Raw genomic sequence first — 19,059 nt, forward strand, 5'->3', positions numbered from 1 at the left:
TCCACGTGAGAAATTTTAATTCAACCGTTTGAAGAGGTTCAAACCAGTGAGATTTTAGGAAACTTAACACCACGATAAGGTCCCACGGTGCCACTGGGGGCACAAAGGGGGGCTGGATGTGCAGCACTCCCTTCACAAACGTCTGGACTTCTGGGAGAGAAGCCAATTCCTTCTGGAAGAATATAGATAGGGCCGAAATCTGTACCTTAATGGAGCCTAACTTCAGGCCCATATCCACTCCTGTCTGTAGAAAGTGGAGAAAACGGCCCAGATGGAAATCTTCCGTAGGAGCATTCTTGGCTTCACACCAAGATACATACTTTCTCCAGATACGGTGATGCTGTTTTCCGTCACCTCCTTCCTAGCCTTTATCAGAGTAGGGATGACTTCCTCCGGAATACCTTTCCCAGCTAGGATTCGGTGTTCAACCGCCATGCCGTCAAACGTAACCACGGTAAGTCTTGGAACACGCAGGGCCCCTGCTGTAACAGGTCCTGCCTGAGAAGAAGAGGCCACGGATCTTCTATGAGCATTTCCTGAAGATCTGAGTACCAGGCCCTTCGAGGGCCAATCTGGAACAATGAGTATTGTCTGCACTCTTTTTCATCTTATGATTCTCAATATTTCGGAGATGAGTGGAAGAGGAGGGAACACATAGACCGACTGAAACACCCATGGTGTAACCAAGGCGTCCACCGCTACTGCCTGAGGGTCCCGTGACCTGGCACAATACCTCCAAAGCTTTTTGTTGAGGCGTGACGCCATCATGTCTATTTGAGGAATTCCCCAAAGACTTGTTATCTCTGCAAAAACTTCTTGATGAAGTCCCCACTCTCATGGATGGAGATCGTGTCTGCTGAGGAAGTCTGCTTCCCAGTTGTCCACTCCCGGAATGAAGACAGCTGACAGAGTGCTTACGTGATTTTCCGCCCAGCGAAGAATCCTGGTGGCTTCCGCCATCGCCACTCTGCTCCTTGTCCCGCCTTGGCGGTTTACATGAGCCACGGCTGTGACGTTGTCTGATTGAATCAGAACCGGTAGGTCGCGAAGAAGATTCTCCGCTTGTCGTAGGCCGTTGTATATGGCCCTCAATTCCAGTATGTTGATGTGTAGACAAGCTTCCTGGCTTGACCATAGTCCCTGAAAATGTATTCCTTGTGTGACTGCTCCCCATCCTCGGAGGCTCGCGTCCGTGGTCACCAGAACCCAGTCTTGAATGCCGAACCTGCGACCCTCTAGAAGGTGAGCACTCTGCAGCCACCACAGGAGAGACACCCTGGCCCTGGGGAACAGGGTTATTTTCTGATGTATTTGTAGATGGGACCCGGGCCACTTGTCCAGAAGGTCCCACTGAAATGTCCTCGCATGAAACCTGCCGAAGTGGATGGCCTCGTAGGCTGCCACCATTTTTCCCAAAACTCGAGTGCATTGATGAACAGACACTCTCTTTGGTTTTAGCAGGTCTCTTACCATGTTCTGGAGGTCCTGGGCCTTTTCCAATGGGAGAAAAACCCTCTTTTGTTCCGTGTCCAGAATCATGCCTAGGAATGATAGCCGAGTCGTTGGAACCAACTGTGACTTTGGCAGATTGAGAATCCAACCGTGCTGTTGCAGCACTCTCATGGAGAGCGACACGCTCTTCAGCAATTGATCTCTCGATCTCGCCTTTATCAGGAGATCGTCCAAGTATGGGATAATTGTGACTCCCTGCCTGCGCAGGAGCACAATCATCTCCGCCATCACCTTGGTAAAAATCCTCGGGGCCGTGGAAAACCCAAACGGCAACGTCTGAAACTGGTAATGACAGTCCTGTATAGCGAATCTCAGGTACTCCTGATGAGGGGGATATATGGGGACATGAAGGTATGCATTCTTTATGTCCAGTGACACCATAACATCCCTCCCTTCCAGGCTGGATATTACAGCTCGGAGCGATTCCATCTTGAATTTGAACTTTTTCAAATACAGGTTTAGGGATTTTAGATTTAAAATGGGTCTGACCGAACCATCCGGATTCGGGACCACGAACAGGGTTGAATAGTACCCTCTTCCCTGTTGGACCAGGGGAACCTTGACAATCACTTGCTGTTGACACAGCTTTTGAATTGCAGCTAACACTACTTCACTCTCCGGGGGTGAAGCTGGTAAGGCAGACTTGAAAAATCGGCGAGGGGGCACCTCTTCGAATTCCAGCTCGTAGCCTTGGGAAACAATTTCCATCGCCCAAGGATCCACGTCTGAAAGAAGCCAGATCTGGCTGATAAGTCGAAGACGTGCCCCCACTGGTGCAGACTCACTCAGTGGAGCCCCAGCGTCATGCAGTGGATTTTGTAGAAGCCGGGGAGGACTTCTGCTCCTGGGAACCAGCCAAAGCAGGCGTTCTCTTTCCTCTACCCTTACCTCTGGCAAGGAAGGAGGAGCCCCGACCTCTTCTGGAGTTATGCGACCGAAAGGACTGCATCTGATACTGTGGAGTTTTCTTTTGCTGTTGGGGAACAAAAGGTAAAAAGGTATATTTACCCGCGGTAGCTGTGGAAACCAGGTCCGCGAGCCCATCCCCAAACAACACTTCACCCTTGTAAGGTAAAACCTCCATATGCTTCTTTGAGTCTGCATCACCCGTCCATTGGCGGGTCCATAGAGCTCGTCTCGCAGAAATAGCCATGGCATTGGCTCTGGAACCCAGCAGCCCCACGTCTCTGAGCGTCCCTCATATATAAGACTGCGTCTTTAATGTGGGCTAAGGTCAATAAAATGGTATCCCTGTCCAGGGTATCAAGGTCAGCTGACAAGGTATCTATCCACGCTGCAACTGCACTACACACCCATGCCGATGCTATTGCCGGTCTGAGCAAAGCACCTGTATGCGCATAAATAGACTTTAATGTAGTTTCCTGTCTGCGATCAGCAGGATCCTTGAGGGCTGCCGTGTCCGGAGACGGTAGCGCCACCTTCTTGGACAGGCGTGTTAAAGCCTTGTCCACCCTTGGAGAGGATTCCCAATGTACCCTGTCCTGTGCAGGGAAAGGATACGCCATAAGAACCCTTTTGGGAATCTGCAGTTTTTTATCTGGAGTTTCCCAAGCCTTTTCAAATAACTCGTTAAGCTCATGAGATGGGGGAAAGGTTACCTTAGGTTTCTTTTCCTTATACATGCGCACCCTCATGCCAGGGACAGAGGGGTCATCAGTGATATGCAAAATATCTTTTATTGCAATAATCATATACTGAATACTTTTTGCCACCCTTGGGTGTAATTTTGCATCATCGTAGTCTACACTGGAGTCAGAATCCGTGTCGGTACCAGTATCTGCTATTTGGGATAGGGGACGTTTCTGAGACCCAGAAGGGCCCTGTGACCCAGTCCAATCCGTGGATTGACTCCCTGCTTTTTCCCTGGACTCTGCTTTGTCCATTCTCTTATGTAATGCGGTCACACTTGCATTTAACATATGCCACATGTCCATCCAATCATGAGACGGCGTTGCCGACGGAGACACACCACTCATCTGCTCCACCTTCACCTTGGACGAGCCTTTCGCTTCAGACATGCCGACACGCACGTACCGACACCCCCCCACACACAGGGATATATCTATAAGGGGACAATTCCCCAACAAGGCCCTTTGGAGAGACAGAGAGAGAGTATGCCAGCACACACCCAGCGCCAACTGACACTGGAATGAAAACCCAGATATAGCGCTTTTTATATGTATAATGAATGTGTATACACTCACTGCGCCTTACAAATGCCCCTCCCCCCCTCTTTTCAGCCCTCTGTCACCGTGTTCAACAGGGGAGAGTCCGGGGAGCCAGCTTCTCTGCAGCGTTCTGTGGAGAAAATGGAGCTGTTAGTGCTGAGGGATCAAGCTCCGCCCCCTCCAGCGTCGGGCTTCGGTCCCACTTCAATATACAAAAAATGGCGGGGGATTTTTTCATTTACTGCCTCCGCAGCCTAATGCACCCTCTTGCCAGTCTGGAGGTTTATATTGCTGCCCAGGGCGCCCGCCCCCCCCCCCCCCCCCCCCTGCACCCATCAGTGCCTTCAGTGTGTGTGCAGTGTGTGGGAGCAATGGCGCGCAGCGGTTACCTCAATGAAGATCTGAAGTCTTCTGCCGCCTTGAAGTCTTCTTTTCTTCTTATATTCACCTGGCTTCTATCTTCCGGCTCTGCGAGGAGGACGGCGGCGCAGCTCTGGGACGAACCCCAGGGTGAGACCTGTGTTCCGACTCCCTCTGGAGCTAATGGTGTCCAGTAGCCTAAGAAGCAGAGCCTATCATTTAAGTAGGTCTGCTTCTCTCTCCTCAGTCCCACGATGAAGGGAGCCTGTTGCCATCAGTACTCCCTGAAAATAAAAAACCTAACAAAATTCTTTTTCAGAGAAACTCAGGAGAGCTCCCCTGTAATGCACCCTATCTCCTCTAGGCAAAAAAAATCTAACTGAGGTCTGGAGGAGGGGCATAGAGGGAGGAGCCAGTGCACACCCATACTAAAAGTTCTTTATAGTGCCCATGTCTCCTGTGGAGCCCGTCTGTACCCCATGGTCCTTACGGAGTCCCCAGCATCCTCTAGGACGTAAGAGAAATTACAAGAACTGGAAAAAAATAAAAACCTTGGAAATGAAACACTTAATCACCTATACACAAAGAAACAACCAGAAAGAAAATAGGGCACCATCTTTCATAACCCGTTACAAAAGTAATCACAAAGAAATAAAAAGAATACTAAACAATCATTGGCACATACTTTTGCTACATGAGGAACCAAAGAAGGCCCTACCAAACAGACCAAAAATCTTATATAGTAGGGCAAAAAATTTGAAACAAGAACTAACTAGGAGCTATATGCCCACACTACCCATACATACCGAATCACATGGATTCCATTAATGCACAGATTGCAAGGGATGTAAAAATCTAAAATCAGGTAACAAAACACTAAAAACATTTGTATCAAACATAACCAAAGAAGAATTTAAAATAGAAAAACACCTATTTTGTAACAGTGAAGGAGTTCTCTCTCTGATAGAATGTCCATGTGGCAAACAATACGTGGGCCAAACAAAGAGAAAATTAAAAGAAAGAATTTCAGAGCATTTGTTTATCAAAAGAGGACTTATGACCCACAGCCTATCAGCACACTTTCTAGAAAAACATATGAAAGACCCAAATGGACTCCGATTCATTGGCACTCAAAAACCAGTAAGTCTGGTGAAGAGGAGACTCTGAAACATACTTAAAAATATTGAAACCGTGGATTTATAAACTAAAAACCACTGGAACCTGTGGGATTTAATATCGATATCGAACTGAAAGCATTCTTACATTAAGCCACGCATATTTCACGTATCTCCAAAACAACATGTGGAGGATATGATATGGAACTTGTTCTGTTTTTCTTTCTTGGCTCTCCAATTGAGAGATTTTTTTTTACGGTGGAATCTTTCAAATGAATCTAGTGATCTAAATATTTATTCTGGTGTTTTCTCATGCGCAATTTTAGCCATGGGATTATATCACTGCATCCACACACACACAAAAAAAAAACCCTGTCAGGAGATAAATTCTGAGCTGTATATGGGCTATAATTAACATTTCCAGTGATCCTACCATATTTTGTAGTGTATCAAGTTGTACCCCAATAAACTTTAACTGCTATATTGGATGTGATAGTCTTTTTCCTAGTTTATGAGTCATCCATAATGTTAAAGGACATGCACATGATTTACTTTGGCATGCACCAGCTGTTTTTGTTTCCCTGCAGTGGAGAGACTGTTCAGATACAGTAATATTGTTAGGTCTAGTTTGCACAATTCAGCTATGAAAGTTACAAGCATCTTGGTGAATGTTCACTGTGCTGTTACCAATCCGAAGGTGGGGCAGGTGCACAGATTGTGATTGCCCAGTGCATAGAATATGAGAAACTTCTGATGTTTTTTTTATTGGTATCCGGTCTATAGATCTTCACTAAAAAGGTCTATAGTCAATAGGTCTACCACTAATGGTAGATAGGGTCAAAAGGTTGACATGACAATGGTCGACACACATAAGGAAGACACACAAAAAAAATGTTGCAACTTTTTCATACTTTATCATCCACGTGGACTACGATTGGGAATAACCTGTGCCGAGCGCAGTGGAGCGAGGCACCTTAGCTCGCCATGCAAGGGGACCTGGTACATTAATGGGGCTTGTTTGTGGCAGAAAACTGACAAAACACCCCAAAATTTTTTTTTTTATAAAAAGGGTCTACCTTTTCTCATACGTCCTAGAGGATGCTGGGGTCACCAATAGAACCATGGGGTATAGACGGGATCCGCAGGAGACATGGGCACTTTAAGACTTTGAATGGGTGTGAACTGGCTCCTCCCTCTATGCCCCTCCTCCAGACTCCAGTTTAGAATTGTGCCCAGGCAGACTGGATGCACACTGAGGAGCTCTCCTGAGTTTCTCGGGAAAAGACTTTTGTTAGGTTTTTTATTTTCAGGGAGGCTGCTGGCAACAGTCTCCCTGCTTCGTGGGACTTAGGGGAGAGAAGTCAGACCTACTTCTGGTGAGTTTAAAGGATCTGCTTCTTGGCTACAGGACACCATTAGCTCCTGAGGGTCTGATCGCTAGGTACGCCTAGATGCTCGTTCCCAGAGCCAGCCGTTACCACCCTTGCAGAGCCAGAAGTCAGAAGACAGGTGAGTAGAAAAAGTAAAGAAGACTTCAGTGACGGCTTCTGAGGTACCGCACAGCGATCGTGCTGTGCGCCATGCTCCCACACACACAGAGGCACTGCAGGGTGCAGGGCGCGGGGGGCGCACTGGGCAGCATGTTTATATATGTGTATATATATTAGGGCACCTCACAACAGACTGGCATAAGAAGGACATAGGTGCGGAGGCACGGTCCTACCCCCACCAGTATAAAAAACGCGGGTCTGAAGCGCGCCACTGTGGGGGCGGAGCTTGGTCCACTCAGCTCACACAGCTAGCGCCATTTTCTCTACACAGGCTGCAGAGACGCTGTTCCTTCCTCACACTGCTGTAACAAGTAACAGGGTGCAAAACGGGGGGTGGGGGTGGGGGGGGCACAGCAATTTTGGTGCTATTATTATTATTATTATATAAAGCGCTGCAGGTCTGAGGCATTAGTTTGGGTTTCAGAACCGTTGGTGAAGTGCTGGGTTGTGTGCTGGCAAACTCGCTCTGTGTCTCTCTGACAGGCTTTACTGTGGGTCTGTCCCCTATATGCCCAGTGTGACTGAGTGTTGAGTACACATGTGTCGGCATGTCTGAAGCGGAGTGCTCTTCCCAGGAGGAGACTGTGTTGGGGACACAAATGGCTGTGGGAGTGGCCCTGCCGGCAGCGCCGACTCCTGATTGGGTTAATGAGTTGAATGCCTTGAATGCAAATGTGGCTCTTATTAGTAAGAGATTGGATAAATCCGAGTCTCAGAACCAGGCATGGATGAGATCTGTGGAGGATGTGTTGTTACAAGTCCAGACACCTTCGGGGTCACAAAAAAGATCGTTTGCCCAGTTGGTAGACACGGATACCGACACGGACTCTGATTCTAGTGTCGACTATAGTGATTCCAGATTAGATCCAAAATTGGCAAAGAGCATTCGGTACATGATTGTGGCGATAAAAGACGTATTACAAATCTCGGAGGACCCTGCTGTTCCTGACAAAAGGGTCTGTATGTATAAGGGAAAGAAGCCTGAGATTACGTTTCCTCCCTTTCATTAACTGAACGCTCTATTTGATAAGGTTTGGGAAAGTCCTGATAAAAAGTTTCAGATTCCCAAAAGGATTCAGGTGGCGTACCCATTTCCTTCTGGAGATAGGGATAAGTGGGAGTCACCACCCCCCTCCCCCCTCCCCCCCCCATTGTGGACAAGGCTCTATCTCGCCTGTCAAAAAAGGTGGCTCTTCCGTCCCCTGACACGGCAGCCCTTAAGGATCCTGCGGATCGTAGGCAGGAAAATACATTGAAATCCATTTATGTCACCACAGGTACGCTGCTCAGGCCAGCAATTGCATCTGCATGGGTAAGTAGTGCAATCGAAAAATGGGCAGATACCTTGTCATCTGATTTCGATACCCTAGATAAGGATAGCGTTCTCTTGACTCTAGGTCAAATCAGGGACGCCGCAGCATACCTAAAGGAAGCTGCAAGGGATATTGGCCTTTTGGGATCAAAGGCAAATGTCATGGCTCTCTCAGCTAGACGTGCGTTGTGGATTCACCAATGGAATACTGATGCTGACTCCAAGAAATGTATGGAAGCTCTACCATATAAAGGTAAGGCCTTACTTGGAGACGGCCTTGATGATTTAGTGTCTACGGCTACCGCAGGTAAGTCATCCTTTTTACCTTATGTTCCTCCACAACAAAAGAAAATGCACCATTATCAGATGCAGTCCTTTCGGCCCAATAAATTCAGAAGGGGCCGGGGCTCTTTCTTCCGTGCTACTAGAGGAAGGGGAAGAAGTAAAAGATCTCCAGCCTTGTCAGGCTCAAAGGAGCAGAAGTCCTCCCAGGCTTCTGCCACCCCCACCGCATGACGTTGGGACTCCTATGTGGGAATCAGCACCAGTGGGGGCCCGTCTGAAACTCTTTATTCGAACCTAGACCCCTGGATATTACAAATAGTATCCCAAGGGTACAAGCTGGAGTTTCAAGACACACACACACACACACACACACACACACACACACACACACACACACACACACCCCCCTCGCCGTTTTTTCAAATCGGCCTTGCCAGCTTCTTTTCCCGACAGGGAAGTAGTTTGCGACGCAATACAAAAATTGTGTCCAAATCAGGTTATCGTCAAGGTTCCCCAGTAACAACAGGGAGAAGGTTTTTATTCGAGCCTGTTTGTGGTCCCGAAGCCGGACGGCTCGGTCAGACCAATCCTAAACCTGAAATCCCTGAATTTCTACCTAAAGAGATTCAAATTCAAGATGGAGTCTCTCCGAGCAGTGATCTCCAGTCTGGAGGAAGGGGATTATATGGTGTCGGTGGACATAAAAGATGCCTACTTACATGTTCCCATTTATCATCTGCATCAGGCGTACCTGAGATTTGCAATTCAGGATTGTCATTACCAACTTCTAACGTTGCCGTTTGGTCTTTCCACGGCTCTGAGGATCTTCACCAAAGTGATGGCGGAGATGATGGTTCTCCTTCGCAAGCAAGGAGTCACAATTATCCCGTACTTGCACGATCTCCTGATAAAAGCGAGATCCAGGGACCAGTTGGTCCAAAACGTTGCACTCTCCATGACAGTTCTTCAGCAACATGATTGGCTCCTGAACTTGACAAAATCACAGTTGATTCCGACGACGCGGTTGTCATTTTTGGGAATGATATTAGACACAGAACTAAAGAGAGTCTTTCTTCCTGTGGAAAAGGCGCTGGAACTTCAGAGTCTGGTCAAACAAATTCTGAAACCAGAGAGAGTGTCAATCCATCAATGCATTCGGTTGCTGGGGAAGATGGTTGCGACCTACGAGGCCATTCAGTTTGGCAGGTTCCATGACAGAGTGTTCCAGTGGGACCTGTTGGACAAGTGGTCCGGGTCCCATCTACACATGCACCAGAGGATAATCCTGTCGTCCAAAGCCAGGTTACCACTCCTTTGGTGGCTGCAAAGCTCTCACCTCCTAGAGGGGCGCAGGTTCGGGATACAGGATTGGATCCTGGTGACCACGGATGCAAGCCTCCGAGTCTGGGGGGCGGTCACACTGGGAGAAAGCTTCCAAGGAAGATGGTCAAGTCAGGAAACTTGTCTCCACATAAATGTTCTGGAGTTAAGGGCCATTTACAACGGCCTCCTGCAAGTGGCACATCTTCTTCGAGATCTGCCGGTACTGATCCAGTCGGACAATGTAACAGCAGTAGCGTACATAAACCGTCAGGGCGGAACGAAAAGCAGAGCGGCAATGGCAGAAGCCACAAGGATTTTCCGCTGGGCAGAAAAACATACAAGCGCTCTGTCAGCAGTATTCATTCCAGGAGTGGACAACTGGGAAGCAAACTTCCTCAGCAGACACGATCTCCATCCAGGAGAGTGGGGCCTCCACCAAGAAGTCTTCGCAGAGATAAGTCGTTGGGGAGTTCCTCAAATAGACATGATGGCATCTCATCTCAACAAGAAGCTTCAGAGATATTGTTCCAGGTCAAGGGACCCTCAAGCGGTAGCAGTGGATGCACTGGTGACACCGTGGGTGTTTCAGTCGGTGTATGTATTCCCTCCACTTCCTCGAATTCCAAAAGTTCTAAAGATTATAAGAAGAACAAAAGATCCGGGCGATCGTCATTTTCCCAGACTGGTCAAGGAGGGCCTGGTATCCAGATCTTCAGGAATTACTCATAGGAGGACCTGTTTCGACAGGGGCCGTGCGTGTATCAGGACTTACCGCGGTTGCGTTTGACGGCATGGCGGTTGAACGCAGAATCCTAACCCGTAAGGGTATTCCCAGTGAAGTTATTCCCACACTTATTCAGGCCAGAAAAGGGCTAACGCCTAAACATTACCACCGTATTTAGGAGAAAATACATCTCTTGGTGTGAAGCCAAAGGGGCTCCTACGGAAGAGTTTCACCGGGGGGCGTTTTCTCCATTTTCTACAAGCAGGTGTGGATGCGGGCCTAAAATTAGGCTCAATTAAGGTACAGATTTCAGCCTTATCGGTTTTCTATCAGAAACACTTGGCCTCCCTTCCAGAAGTTCAGACTTTCGTGAAAAAGAGTGTTACACATCCAACATCCATTTGTGCCTCCGGTGGCACCTTGGGACCTTAATGTGGTGTTGCAGTTCCTTCAATCACATTGGGTTGAACCTTTGAGGAAGGTGGAGTTGACATTTCTCACTTGGAAAGTGGTCATCCTGTTGGCCTTGGCATCTACCCGCCTTGGGTGTCTGAGTTGGCGGCCTTGTCTCACAAGAGCCCTTATTTGATCTTCCACGAAGATAGAGCTGAACTGAGGACACGTCAGCAATTTTTGCCGGAGGTGGTTTCCTCCTTCCACATAAACCAACCTATCTTGGTACCTGTGGCTACTGACGCCTTCGTTGAATCAAAATCTCTGGATGTGGTCAGAGCTTTGAAGATTTATGTCGCCAGAACGGCTCAGATTAGGAAAACAGAGGCTCTGTTTGTCCTGTATGCTCCCAACAAGGTTGGGTTTCCTGCTTCCAAGCAGACCATTGCGCGCTGGATCAGTAACACGATTCAGCAGGCCCATTCCACGGCTGGATTGCAGTTACCGGAATCGGTGAAAGCCCATTCCACTAGGAAGGTGGGCTCGTCTTGGGCGGCTGCCCGGGGGGTCTCGGCATTGCAACTTTGCCGAGCAGCTACTTGGTCGGGGTCAAACACTTTTGCAAAGTTCTACAAGTTTGACACCTTGGCCGATGAAGACCTTAAGTTCGGTCAATCGGTGCTGCAGAGTCGTTCGCACTCTCCCGCCCATTCTAGAGCTTTGGTATAACCCCATGGTTCTAATGGTGACCCCAGCATCCTCTAGAACGTATGAGAAAATAGGATTTTAATACCTACCGGTAAATCCTTTTCTCTTAGTCCATAGAGGATGCTGGGTGCCCGTCCCAGTGCGTACTGTATCTGCAGTTAATAGTTAATTGTTATGGTTACACATATGTTGTGTTACGTTTCTTGTCAGCCTGTTGCTGCAATTGTTCATGCCGTTGGCTTGTGTTCTGTTGAATGCCACGTTGTGCTGCATGCTTGAGGTGTGAGCTATTATGAATCTCACCTTAGTTTAACAATAAATCCTTTCCTCGAAATGTCCGTCTCCCTGGGCACAGTTCCTATAACTGGAGTCTGGAGGAGGGGCATAGAGGGAGGAGCCAGTTCACACCCATTCAAAGTCTTAAAGTGCCCATGTCTCCTGCGGATCCCGTCTATACCCCATGGTTCTAATGGTGACCCCAGCATCCTCTACGGACTAAGAGAAAAGGATTTACCGGTAGGTATTAAAATCCTATTTTTTGTGTTGACCATTTACATGTTGAGCTTTTGACCCTTTCGACATTTCCTACTACCTATTCTATGTCGACCCTTTGACCCTATTGACCTAATGCATGTCTGCCATTAGTGGCAGATCTATTGACTGTAGACATTTTTAGTTTAGAGCTAATAAACACCCTTTTTTATTATGGGAATATGGAAACAGGCATCCTGGAGAACCTATGGACACCAGGATATCAACTTTGCTTAGTCCGTCAAGAATTGTCCTCAGTGCCTCTTATGTGGATATGCTTTTTTAATGGTCTGATAGTAAATATTGTTCTGAAGGACCTCAATGGCATTTTTTTTTTTTTTTTTAAACAAGGAACAGACCTGAATAATATCATGTTCTCTCTTTTGCAGGAGGTACACATAAAACTGCTCTTGTTTTGTACAATTTTTGCAGACTGTCCATACTTTTTGTTAAAAAGAAATTTGGATCCTCTAAGGAGGCCATGACATCTCTTGTGGGTGTCTGAATTTTATTTTGTATCCACTAGAGACAATTTCCATCAACTAGTTGTCCACTACTGAAGAATTGGCAAAGTCAGTTAGATAACTTTCTGCATCCTATTGTATTGGCAAAAGGACTGTCTGGACAGACCTACTATAAAGGATACTATCTGCCATAATTACTGTATGTCCTAATCTGTAACGTCTAGATCCTTGATTAGATTATACAGGGATAACGAAAAAATTCTACTCTTTCTGTTTTACGCCAATCTATTTGATTTTCAAGTGGACAAATTTTACATACGAATTTCTACTTTATCACTGAACATAAGATAATCTTCAAAATGTAAAGCAGCCAGACTATTTTTATATGTATCTCTGCCCGATGATTCAACCACAGGGCTCTTTTATATTACTGTTGCAAAATGTAGAGTAGTGCTCCATACTCTAAGCCAGGCATGCCAAACTCAAACTACCAACTGGGCCAAATTATCAAGGTCATGTGTAGGCCGCAAGAAAAAAAAAATATTTGTTTCTAAATATATACAGGTAGAGTATTCCTAATCCAAAATGCTTGGGAACAGAAACAATTTGGATAACGGATTATTCAGTATTTTGGAATATTTTTATTTCCCCAGTTACACATGATGTCTCCCAGTATAGTGCCAGTTACACATAATGTCCCCCAGTATTGTGCCAGTTACACATAATGTCCCCCAGTATTGTGCCAGTTACACATGTCTCCCAGTAAAATGCCAGTTACACATAATGTCTCCCAGTATAGTGACAGTTACACATAATGTAGCCCAGTATAGTGCCAGTAACACATAATGTCCCCCAGTATAGTGAGTTACACATAATGTCGCCCAGTATAGTGCCAGTAACACATAATGTCCCCCAGTATAGTGACAGTTACACATAATGTCGCCCAGTATAGTGCCAGTAACACATAATGTCCCCCAGTATAGTGACAGTTACACATAATGTCGCCCAGTATAGTGCCAGTAACACATAATGTCCCACAGTATAGTGACAGTTACACATAATGTCGCCCAGTATAGTGCTAGTTACACATAATGTCTCCTAGTATAGTGCCAGTTACACATAATGTCTGCCAGTATAGTGCCAGTTACACATAATGTCTCCTAGTAAAGTGCCAGTTACACGACTCCCAGCAAAAGTGATAGTTACACATAATGTCCCACAGTATAGTGCCTGCTACACATTATGTCTCCCAATGCACCCCAATCCCTTTTGCAGTATGACCCAGATACTTACATTAGGAGAATGTTCCTTCGTGGGCATGCTGCTTCAGGGGTCAGGGTGTCAGGGCTCCGGCTGGAAGGGATGTGGCTTTAAGGGCACTGGCGGTCACAGCTGTGGGTTGAAGTGCTGCGGCTGTCTGTCAGGGCTCCCTGCTTCCCATCGCTGCATGGTTGCTAGTGGGTGAAGCAGGCAGCGGGGCAGTGACACCACGGGCAGACAGAGGCGGACTGCCAGGGACACAGTTCCTCCCAATCACGACCTGCCAACTGGCCACAAAAGGACCCCTGCCTGCAGGCCACCAAAGGATGCGATAGGGGTCGCATTCAGCCCGTGAGTTTGACATCCCTGCTCTAAGCACATGTGGTTTTGTTTTCTCACTCTCCAGACCTGGAGAACCAGTTTATCCAGGCATAGGCATAGTCAAATATGTAGTTCCAAGTATGCCGCAGATTTTTAACCAGTTTTTAACTTCATAGTGAGGATACAACTTGATGGATATCTCCTCCACTTGTGAGTGCCTTCAGTTTGTAATTGTACAAGACTGCTATTATTCCCATCACTGATGCTGTGTTCATTAAGGATAGTGCAGATTGGCGGTTGAGACAACATTAGTACATTTTGTGATGGAGGCTAAACATTGCTCCTGTGTGTTTGAGGCGGTGGACAAGTCTAGAGTTGGGACTTACAGTCTAGTAGAACAGAAGCAGAGTTGTTTATCTTGGAGTGACATTCTGTGGTTTTAGATGCCAGTCATGTGGGGACATTTTTATTTTTGCTTGATGTTTCAGTGCTTTCATTCTCTTTGTTCATTCTGCACTATCCATCCATGCAGAACTTGGCTAAACATAATTGAAGTGCTCCAGGCATATATGTGTTGTAGGGGGGATCGCACATACAAAGTAATCTATATTTAAAGTGCCAACACTCCTCTTCTATCCAATTTTCGCTTGGGGTTGGGTAAGATATGCCGACAGTTGATCTGGACATTAGAATGTCAACATGATCATTATGGCCATGCTGAGGATGTCAACATTCATCATGTAGACAATGAGGAAATGTCGACATCTTAGACCCAGTGGTACTTTCCATCTCCTGGCAGCTGCAACAGGCTCTTCTGGGTCCAGGCAGTCATGTGACAGCCTCTTCCATGTCAAACCAAAGAGCTTCTGGCATTCGGATGAATATTTCTCTTGTGTCACTAATCCCTACCATAAACCCCCCTACGATGCCTATTCCTACCCACCCCCCACAGCCTAACTGTAACCTCCCTCTGCTGCCAAACACTAAACATCCCTACAGCAGTCAAACCCTAATGTCACCATTATGCAAATGTTGACATTTCATCTGTCGGCATTTGCATAATGTTGACATGTTGCCAGTCAGCATTGTGGTATCAACATTTTGAATGTCAACAGTATTATTGTTATTTTTTTTTACTACATTTCCCATACCCTAACATTACCCCAGTGCAGTGGTTCCCAAACTCTGTGCCGAGGCACCCTGGGATGCCGCAAAGCTCTTGCAGGGGTGCCTTGGTGTTGGTGGTCCAGTATCAACTCAAATTATTTATGGTCAAAGTGACAGGCAACACCAGTGCTAGTGCTGCCAATCATAAAATATGCGGACAATCAGAATCACAGCTGTACACCACTACATAACTGAACCTAAGGATAACAGGCATGCACAATTTACTTAATTATATATTTTATAACACAATAAAAGCCTTTATCCTGGGAGGTACGTGGAAGAAAAAAAAAAAAAAAAGATGTAATTTAAGTACGTTTGGGAACCACTACCGCATTGTCTTAAACAAAAGGATTTATTGAAAGTGAAATCTTTACTTTTTTATTTATTATTTATTTCTATGATGTGTTTATAAAGTCAGGAAGAGCTTCCTACCAGTTGTTCCATAGTATCCGGAGAACGGCTTCCACGGCTGTCGAAAGAACAAAAAAAATAGGATTTTAATACCTACCGGTAAATCCTTTTTCTCTTAGTCCGTAGAGGATGCTAGGGACGCTTCAAGAACCATGGGGTATAGACGGGATCCGCAGGAGACATGGGCACTTTAAGACTTTGAATGGGTGTGAACTGGCTCCTCCCTCTATGCCCCTCCTCCAGACTCGTTATAGGAACTGTGCCCAGGGAGACGGACATTTCGAGGAAAGGATTTATTGTTAAACTAAGGTGAGATTCATAATAGCTCACACCTCAAGCATGCCGCACAACGTGGCATTCAACAGAACACAAGCCAACGACATGAACAATTGCAGCAACAGGCTGACAAGAAACGTAACACAACATATGTGTAACCATAACAATTAACTATTAACTGCAGATACAGTACACGCTGGGACGGGCGCCCAGCATCCTCTATGGACTAAGAGAAAAGGATTTACCGGTAGGTATTAAAATCCTATTTTTTCATACGTCCTAGAGGATGCTGGGGACGCTTCAAGAACCATGGGGTTTATACCAAAGCTCTAGAACGGGCAGGAGAGTGCGGATGACTGCAGCACCGATTGACCCAACAAGAGGTCCTCATCAGCCAGGGTAACAACTTGTAAACTTCGCAAAGGTGCTTGAACCCGACCAAGTAGCTGCCCGGCAAAGCTGTAATGCCGAGACCCCCCCGGGCAGCCGCCCAAGACGAGCCCACCTTTCTAGTAGAATGGGACTTCACCGATTTCGGTAACGGCAATCCTGCCGTTGAATGAGCTTGCTGAATCGCACCACAGGTCCAGCGTGCAATGGTCTGCTTGGAAGCAGGACATCCAATCTTGTTGGGAGCATACAGGACAAACAGAGCCCCTGTTTTCCGAATCTGAGCCGTTCTGGCGACATAAATTTTCAAAGCTCTGACCACATCCAGAGACTTAGACTCAACAAAGGCGTCAGTGGCCACAGGCACCACAATAGGTTGGTTCATGTGGAAAGATGAAACCACCTCCGGCAGAAATTGTTGACGTGTCCTCAATTCTGCTCTATCATCATAGAAGATCAAATAAGGGCTCTTGTGAGACAAGGCCGCTAACTCAGACACCCGCCTTGCAGATGCCAAGGCCATCAGGATGACCACTTTGAGGAACTTCAACTCCACCTTCTGTAAAGGTTCAAATCAATGTGATAGAAGGAACTGCAACACCACATTAAGATCCCATGGTGCCACTGGAGGCACAAATGGAGGTTGGATGTGCAACATGCCTTTCACGAAAGTCTGAACGTCTGGAAGGGAAGCCAATTGTTTCTGAAAGAAAACCAATAAGGCTGAAATCTGTACCTTAATTGAGCCTAATTTTAGGCCCGCATCCACACCTGCTTGTAGAAACTGGAGAAAACGTCCTAGCTGAAACTCTTTTGTAGGAGCTTTCTTGGATTCACACCAAGAAACATATTTTCTCCAAATACAGTGGTAATGTTTAGACGTTATCCCTATTCGGGTGGTCTTCAGTATGTCGGCTGTCGGGATCCCGGCACACAGTATACCGGCGCCGGAATCCCGACAGCCGGCATATCGACACTTATTCTCCCTCGCGGGGGTCCACGACCCCCCTGGAGGGAGAATAAAACAGCGTGGCGCGCGTAGCGCGCCACCGTGTCCGCAGCGCGGCGAGCGCGAGCCCGCAAGGGACTCATTTGCGCTCGCCACACTGACGATATGCCGGCGGTCGGGCTCCCGGCGCCGGTATGCTGGTCGCCGGGAGCCCGACCGCCGGCATACCATACTACACCCCCCCTATTCTAGCCAGAATAAGTGTGGGAATTACTTCACTGGGAATACCCTTTCGGGCTAGGATTTGGCGTTATAAACCGCCATGCCGTCAAACGTAGCCACGGTAAGTCTTGATACACGCACGGCCCCTGCTGTAACAGGTCCTCGTGTAGAGGAAGAGGCCAGGGATCTCCTATGAGTAATCCCTGAAGATCTGGATACCAGGCCCTCCTTGGCCAGTCTGGGACAATGAGGATCGCCCGAATCTTTGTTCTTCTTATGATCTTTAGAACCTTTGGAATGAGAGGAAGTGGAGGGACTACATACACCGACTGAAACACCCACGTGTCGCCAGTGCATCCACTGCTATTGCTTGAGGGTCCCTTGACCTGTAAAAATATCTCTGAAGTTTCTTATTGAGGCGAGACGCCATCTTGTCTATTAAAGGAATCCCTCAACGACTTGTCACTACTGTGAAAAACCACTGGATGAAAACACCACTCTCCTGGATGGAGAACGTGTCTGCGGAGGAAGCCTGCTTCCCAGTTGTCCACTCCTGGACCGAACATCGCTGACAGAGCGCACATATGATTTCGTCGCCCAGCGGAAAATCTTTCTGGCTTTTGCCAATGTTGCTACGGTCTTTGTTTGTAGAAAACCGTTATAAACGGGCCTTACCTCTAGACCGTTAATGCGGTGACAAGTATCCTAACTTCACCCTCTTCCTTGGAAGTTTTCCTCCTGTGTGACAGCTCCCCCACCTCTAGGGCATGCATCCGTGGTCCCTAGGATCCAGTCCTGGAACCCGAACCTGCGCTTTTGAGAACTGCGCCGCTACCACAGGAGTGAAATTCTGGTCTTGAAAAACAGGATTATCCCAGGTGGAAACCGGACCACTTGTCCAACTGTTCTCGCTAAAAACATTCTGGCATTTAACCTGCTCACTGAATGGCCTCGTAGGCCGCAGCCATCTTTTTTATCAACGGAATGCAATGATGGATTGACCCTGTTGCAGATCTGACCCGACTGTGGATCCTCAGATCTTTTCCACTGGAAGAAACAAACTCTCAACAGTTCTGTGTCTAGCAGTATTTCCAACCGCGTCGTTGAGATCAACAGTAATTCTGGCAAGTTCAGGAGCCAACCACTTTGTTGAAGAACTGTCAGGGAGAATGCAACGTTTTGCACCACTTGGTTTCTTGACCTCGCCGTAATCAGGAGAGCGTCCCAGTACAGAATAACAATGACTCTTTTACTATCGAAGGAAAACCATCATACCTCCATCACTCCGGTGAATTGGTAATGACAATCCTAAATAGCAAACCCATGTAAGCCTAATGCGGAAGAAACCGTATATAGACCCCCTTTCTCCTTTTCCCGATTGGAGATTTCCTGCCCTGAGAGATTCCAGCCTGTAGTTCAATTTCTTAAGTAGAAATTTTTGGGATTTTAGAGATAGTATTGTTCTGACCGAGCCGGCCGGCCTCGGGAGCACGAAAAAGCTTGAACAACAGCTTTTTTTTTTTAATGTGACTGGGACAGCAGGACAATGACCTGATCCTGACCCAACTCTTGTATGGCGTTGCATACTACCTCCCCG

General features: G+C 47.0%; 1 protein-coding gene across 3 annotated transcripts in view; it reads right to left on the bottom strand.

Moving 5' to 3' along the window:
* Window positions 1–19,059, bottom strand: part of LOC134927810 (mediator of DNA damage checkpoint protein 1-like) — an 840,332-nt gene that overhangs the window by 435,215 nt on the left and 386,058 nt on the right. For all 3 annotated transcript variants that reach the window (XM_063922788.1, XM_063922787.1, XM_063922786.1), the window contains exon 13: window positions 15,647–15,683. In XM_063922788.1, the coding sequence (XP_063778858.1) occupies window positions 15,647–15,683 (37 nt within the window). The remainder of the gene's footprint in view (window positions 1–15,646; window positions 15,684–19,059) is intronic.

Source organism: Pseudophryne corroboree, chromosome 5 (assembly GCF_028390025.1).
Source record: "Pseudophryne corroboree isolate aPseCor3 chromosome 5, aPseCor3.hap2, whole genome shotgun sequence".
Classification (NCBI taxonomy): Eukaryota; Metazoa; Chordata; class Amphibia; order Anura; family Myobatrachidae; genus Pseudophryne; species Pseudophryne corroboree.